General features: G+C 43.5%; 1 protein-coding gene across 3 annotated transcripts; it reads left to right on the plus strand.

The window, feature by feature from the left end:
- Positions 1-1,365: 1,365 nt before the first annotated feature.
- LOC120677655 (putative disease resistance protein RGA1) lies at positions 1,366-2,843 on the plus strand. Of its 3 annotated transcripts, XR_005676394.1 has the most exons (3): positions 1,366-2,319; positions 2,445-2,514; positions 2,650-2,829. XR_005676394.1 is itself a non-coding variant. In XM_039958828.1 (2 exons), the coding sequence occupies exon 1, from the start codon at positions 1,470-1,472 to the stop codon at positions 2,466-2,468; it is 999 nt and encodes a 332-aa protein (XP_039814762.1). In that variant the 5' UTR covers positions 1,366-1,469; the 3' UTR covers positions 2,469-2,514; positions 2,650-2,843. The 3 variants fall into 3 exon arrangements, 2 of the variants coding, with proteins under 2 accessions (XP_039814762.1, XP_039814763.1); XM_039958828.1 differs by having other exon boundaries at positions 1,366-2,514; positions 2,650-2,843; XM_039958829.1 differs by lacking the exon at positions 2,650-2,829 and having other exon boundaries at positions 2,445-2,585.
- The last annotated feature ends 3,773 nt before the right edge of the window (positions 2,844-6,616 follow it).

The following is a 6,616-nucleotide window of genomic DNA, read 5'->3' on the forward strand; positions in this document are numbered from 1 at the left end:
TTGCCAATTTTTGGCATTGGCGGGATTGGGAAGACCACCCTAGCTCAGCTCATCTACAATGACGAAAGGGTGAGAGCCCACTTTACGGTGAGGATATGGGTCTGCGTTTCTGACCTCTTTGACGATGAACGAATGACAAAGGAGATCGTCAAGACCATCTCTGAGCCAAAGATTGAATTACCGTGTGATATAGGTGATCTTCGAGTACAACTGAAGGAGCAGCTGAAGAGCCAAAAGTTCCTTTTGGTACTAGATGATATTTGGCAGATTTCCCAACAGCAATGGGAGTATTTTTATGCACCGTTGAGGTGTGGCCTTGAAGGTAGCATGATCTTAGTGACTACAAGACACCAAAACATCGCCCATCTTGTTGCTACGAGCAATTGTGAGCCTGTCCAACTCAAAGGATTGCCAGATGATACATTTTGGGAATTCTTCAAGGAATGTGCATTTGGCAGAAAGCTCCCAGAGTCATATCCTCGCTTGCAAGAGATTGGCCGGAAAATTTGCTTTAAGTTGCGCGGCACTCCTTTGGCTGCCAAAACTCTCGGACGCTTGTTGAATAGTAAGCTGTCTGAGGACCATTGGAGCTACATCGAGGGCAGTGAATTATGGGAGCAATCCCAAAAGGATGGCGATATATTACCAGCCCTTTGTCTGAGCTACCTGTATCTCCCAATTGAACTTAGGAGATGCTTTGCATTTTGCTCCATGTTTCCAAAAGATTATAGCTTTGAACGACATGAGATCGTTGACATTTGGGTGGCAGAATGCTTTGTTGCACCAGAGGGGAGGATGCGTCTTGAAGACGTGGGGATCAGGTACTTGGATGAATTGAGAGGAAGGTGTCTTTTCCAAACCGATCCAAAGTTCCCTGATCAGGATAGGTATGTAATACATGACTTGATCCATGATACTGCGCAACAAGCTTCAATGCACGAATGCTTATTGATGACAGATTTGCACAACGAAGTGATACATGAGTGGCGTCATATGTCAGTCGAGGTGGATGGTGAACCCTTGAGCACACTTGAAAAAATTGTACATTTGAATAAATTGCGTTCACTTAGGTTTGGTGCCAAATTGAAGGTTGAGATGACCTGGTTCAGTCTGCTCTCTAACATCCTGTTTTTGAGCCTAAGAGGTTGCAAGCTATAGAGGGGCTACCTGAAAGCATATGTGAGTTGAGTAGCCTCCGTTATCTTGATATATCCCATAGCCATATAAAAGAACTGCCAGCGAAATTCTGGTGCCATTACAGCCTACAAGTTGTTGATGCAAGCTGTTCACTTCTGGGAACAATTCATCAGGATGTAACCAAGCTAATCAACTTGCGTCAACTAGCTCTGCCCGAGAAAGCTTCTCTGGCTCTATCAAGGATACCTGGGCTGGGAAATCTGTCTTGCCTTAGGAACTTGAGCTATTTTACAGTTGTAAGAAAGAGTGGGGTATTTCAAGAGCTGAATGGCATGAATCAGCTCAGAGGAACACTGCGTATCAGATCTATTGGTATTGTGAAGAGCAAGGAGGAGGCTGCTGAGGCTAGACTTGCTGACAAGAAATATCTCAAGGAATTAGATCTACAGTGGCGAGGTTGTAACGAAATTCTGAAACCAATACCCTGTGAGAATGAAGTGATCGATGGCATGTTCCCTCATGAGACAATTCAACACCTTAAGGTCGATGGCTTTGCGGGTGATAGGTTACCAAACTGGTTAAATCCAAAAGACCTACAAAATTTAAGAAGCCTGCAGCTTTCAGATTGTTTGTACTTTGAGACTTTGTCAAATCCCTACTTTGCTAGTGGTACACAAGGTGATTCAACGGGTCAGCATGCAAGCAGTAGTACCAATTGCAGCAACGGTATTGCATTCATTGCCTTTACACGTCTCACTTCTGTGATTCTTTCCGGTTGCTATAGACTGAAGAATCTTGATCAGTTCTTGTCCCCGAAGAACCTGCCATCTCTCGAGTCAATATCGCTTGATGAATGTTACGGTCTGGAATCAATACCTGCCGAAAACTTTGTGAGATTTGGTCACCTCCGGGACCTGAGAATTACATATTGTACAAGTTTGGTGTGCTCACGGCCATCAGAGGAAATAATGGTTTTACCCCCTTCACTCCGACGGCTCTGTATTGTGTCATGTGGTGAGCTCGACAGATCATTTCCATCCTGCCTACAGAATCTCACCTCTCTCACTGTACTGTGCTTGATTGAATGTGACAACGTCGAGTCGATCCCGTTGGACTCGATCCCTTGCATAAACACGCTCAGATTCCTGGCTCTCGAAATATGCAAGGAGTTATCGTCGATTGGTGGATCGAGGGTTCCTTCATCCGTAGTCTATAGCTACGTATCAGACTGTCCTAAGCTAAGCTATGGCACCGGTGTCTGGGGGAGGTGGGCACGAAACGAAGAAGAGAAGGAAATCAGACAATGGGCCGGGATGGGTAGCTGTATATGAAATGTGTATATGGCTGAGTACATAGAGTATATTGTAATTTTTAAAGGTTAGACATGATTTTATTTCTTTACTATCCATCAAAGCCCATGCACTTGTGCAGTCCGGTTTCATTTGTTACCTGCTGTTTGTCATTATTTCAACTTTGCTAACGAACTTTTCAACTGGAACCATCGAACTGCAGTTTAATTATTGGAACATACAGCGGAGCTGAAGGTTTCAGAACGCTATATGTGTAATTCCGGCGTGGGAGAAGGGAGAATTCTGTATTGAAGCTAGTGTACAGTATACTGTATTTGTAGGGTGTCACTTCAGAGTGGTAATCACATGCCGATTTCTTAACTGAAATATTTTTTTTGACAAAGCTTTTCTACAGTATTTCCATTTCGTTCATGTTTTTAACCTTCTTTACATTTTTTGGGTTAACTTCTGACTCTGTTTTTTTTCTCAACATGGTTGCAGCCCCATATCAAAAATTTAAAATACTAAATTCATCATTTTGCAAAACATGTATAGATCAACTTTACGAAATACTTGATAAAACATTTTTAAACCTAGGTCAACATTTAAAATTTATGATATTCAACAGCTTTCGAAACCTATAACAGCATTTTTTAGGGATTAGATCTCACAGTTCGAAAAAACTAGATCAACAATTTGAAACGGCTATATTCAATATTTTTCAAACCATAAGTGCGTCAACATTTTGGAAAAACTAATCAATATCTGTGCGTGAAATGTATGCTGACGCATTATATGTAAAATGTTAACCTGAGAGTTGCTATCTGGTGCCCCAAGCCTGGTGAAGTTCCTGCCAGCGATGCGGACCAGGCCAAGGCCGGTTGGCGCCAAAACATGGCGCCGCTCGCTCTGAAAGTGAAGGCTCGCTCTGGCGACCGCCGCCGGCGTCTTCTCGCAGCCAAAAACTACCTGAGCACACAACGCCATGGATGATCGGGTTGTCTACTTGTGCTTGTGCAGCAGCAGCAGCCCATACAGGCAGAGACAGACAGCAGAGAACCGTAGCCGCGAGAGGCGACTTTGCTGCATTCCAGACGCGTCTCTTTCTCCTTTTTCCACCCGTGGCCGAGTGGACGAAACCAACAGGTGGACGGCCATGGTTTTTTCTGTTCCAACCCGAGGTTTGGTTCCTTTCTTTCCTTCCTCTCCTGTCGTCCTCAACCAACAGGCATGGGCATCGTCCTGGCCGTGACCTGTGGGTTTTGTGAGATGCCATATGTGCACTGCGGGATGACCATGACTCCCTCTACCTTTTTCCGTTTCTTTTCTTCTTCTTCCTTCTCCTCCACTCATCTGATCCTCTCCTTTTTACTTTCCTCCTGATGCCTTTTTTCCTTTTCTTTTGGCTCAACGTTTAGTTGACTCGCATCATAACTCACAAATTCTTCTGCACTTAAGAAGTTAAACCACAAGGTGATTCAACGGGTCATCATGCAAGCAGCAGTACCCATTAATTGCAGCAACAGTATTGCATTCATTGCCTTTACACGTCTCACTTCTCTAAGTCATTAGTTCTTGTCCCCGAAGAACCTGCTATCTCTCAAGTCGATATCGCTTGATGAATGTACAAGTCTGTGGGATTTGTTCACCTCCGGGACCTGAAATTTAGATTATGTACAAGTTTGGTGTGCTCACGCTACCATCAGAGGAAATAATGGTTTTACCCCCCTTCACTCCGACGGCTCTGTATTTGGGAATGTGGTGAGCTCGACAGATCATTTCCGTTGGACTCGATCACCCGTAGAAACAAGCTCAGATTCCTGGTTCTCGGAGGCTGCAAGGAGTTGTCGTCAATTGGTGGATCGGGCGTTCCTTCATCCATACTCTATAAATATATGTATACAACTGTCCTAGCTAACCCAAGTAAATAGTAGGTTTAATTGGATTGGTACCATTACAATTTTTTAAAGTTGGAGATATACCACTACAATTTTTCGTATTGGAGATATGCTACTAGAATACATCTTTCTCCACTTTGGGCCCACACGCAGTGTATACAAGCTTGGTATTTTCACATTTGTACCTATTTGCCCCTCCCTGTCGATCAATCTCCCTCTCTCCCGTACGTCGCTCGTCCTGCTCCAGTACGTCACGGCGCGCCCTGCTCAGGAACCCTAGCTGCCGCCGGAGTTGGTCGTCAGAGAGGGCCGCTCCCCACTGCCGCACGATGCAGACCGGAGCAGAGTAGGCCGCGTCCCACTGCGTTTGCCCCTGACTGGAGCAGAGGAGGCGCGGGCCTAGGCCTGCCGCGCATTGCTTGCCTGCCACAGTCGCCTGCCTGCCGCGGGCGCAGGCCCCCGTGCGCCTGCCTTGCCGCCGCCCCAGCACCTCCCGCCCGCGAGCTAGGCCTCCCGCCCACGATGTCTCCCGATAGCAGTCCCTTGAAGCCCTAGCTGCAAGCGGGAGAAAGGGAGATTGATCTACATGTAGGGGCAAATAGGTCCATACGTTAAAATATCAAGCTCGTATACACTGTGTGTGGGCCCAAAGTGGAGAAATATGTATTCTAGTAGCATATCTCTAATATGAAGAATTATAGTGGTATATCTCCAACTTTGAGAAATTGTAATGGTACCAATCCAATTAACCCATAATAATAAGTGTCGGATTGCTATTCCGGCTAGTCCACCAGGGGGGTTTCCGGCGGTAGAGTTTCAGGACGGGGATCTCAGGACCAAGAGCTCGATGGTAACAAAAGACGCAGGGACTTAGTCAGGTTCGGGCCGCAATGAGCGTAATACCATACGTCCTGTTTTCAGTGTCGTATTAGGGTTTTGGATGGTGTTACAAATGGCTGAATACCACTTGTGGAACCACCATTGTTGCACTAGTTCTACTTGAATGAATACCACTTTTATGACCATGTATATCACTTGTAGAGATACAATGATATACCTTTTGTTGAATCTAGTATCACTTGTAAAATTATGATGGATCACTTTGTTGAATTTGACATTGATAATCAATTCTTGAACTAGATTGTTTCCATGAGTTTCTTTCTCTTTGACTTGATCTAGACTACTTGCCCAAATAATTCAACTCGGTTTGAACCAATGACAAACTTCTTCACACCTCATTCTAAGGGTTATCTTGACAATGTTGAGTTAAACACTTGAAAGCTCATTTTCTAGATCAACTACTTGGGTTTACTAGCTCATGAACATGTCATATGTTACCACTAGATCATATCAAGCATAGAAGCAATAGTGGCATCATAAAACATTTAAAATTATTTTATTTTTCATGAATGATCACTATATATGACTATATGCACTAATCATATCCTTAGCATAGTATGAATGCATATGTCAAGCAATTTCATCTTGCTATGTTGGAGTAGAGGATAGTCATTAGATTCCAATTTAGCTCTCCAACTAGCATCATGAAATCCAATTATAATAGCTTGGTGAAGACAATGAATACCAATATGAAAACTATTCTTCACCCATATGAATTGAGAATTATTTATGATCAAGTGCACTATCTTGTTTGGGGTTTGGCTTGCTTCTTCTTTTTGATCTTTGCTTGCAAGAGAGAATACCACTTGAATATATTTGAACTATCATGAATCTCTCTTATGTTAGGTGTTGCTTGCTTTTCTTGATCAACCCATTTGATAGCTTCAACTAAGCATCTCCAATGACTCTAGATTACCACTTCCATGTCAGCCTTCCAAGCACCTTTCTTGTCCATCCCACTCTTGGGCGGCCCGGCCCCTCTCCAGGGAGAAGTGATCTCTCCAAGAACCATTCTTGACAATCACTTGAATGACTTTGATTGATTGATCAAACTATGGACTTGTCATGATGAAAAATTTTCACATCTTTCTTTAAGTCATTTTTTTTTCTTGAGCTTGGTCTTGATCTTTCAATTGAGAGCCAAATGTGTGCCAAGTACACACCACAATCAAATGGCCTTGTACCTAATACTAATTATGCTTCTAGCTCCTATCAAAACCAAACCTAGATTCCTCAACCACTTGTAAAGATGATTTCAATTTGAGGACCTTTCAATTTAAGTGACTCAAGATCAATCCAATATTTGTCACTTTTCTGGCAGATTTTGTACCTCTCAAAGAATATATCATATCTCTTAGAGTACAAGTTGAATTGCCATAAAATTTTGTGGAG

This window comes from Panicum virgatum, chromosome 6N (genome assembly GCF_016808335.1).
Source record: "Panicum virgatum strain AP13 chromosome 6N, P.virgatum_v5, whole genome shotgun sequence".
Classification (NCBI taxonomy): Eukaryota; Viridiplantae; Streptophyta; class Magnoliopsida; order Poales; family Poaceae; genus Panicum; species Panicum virgatum.

What these genes read in the sequence shown, in the direction of transcription:
- LOC120677655 (XM_039958828.1), top strand. Translation starts at nt 1,470, where the DNA reads ATGAATCAGCTCAGAGGAACACTGCGTATCAGATCTATTGGTATTGTG.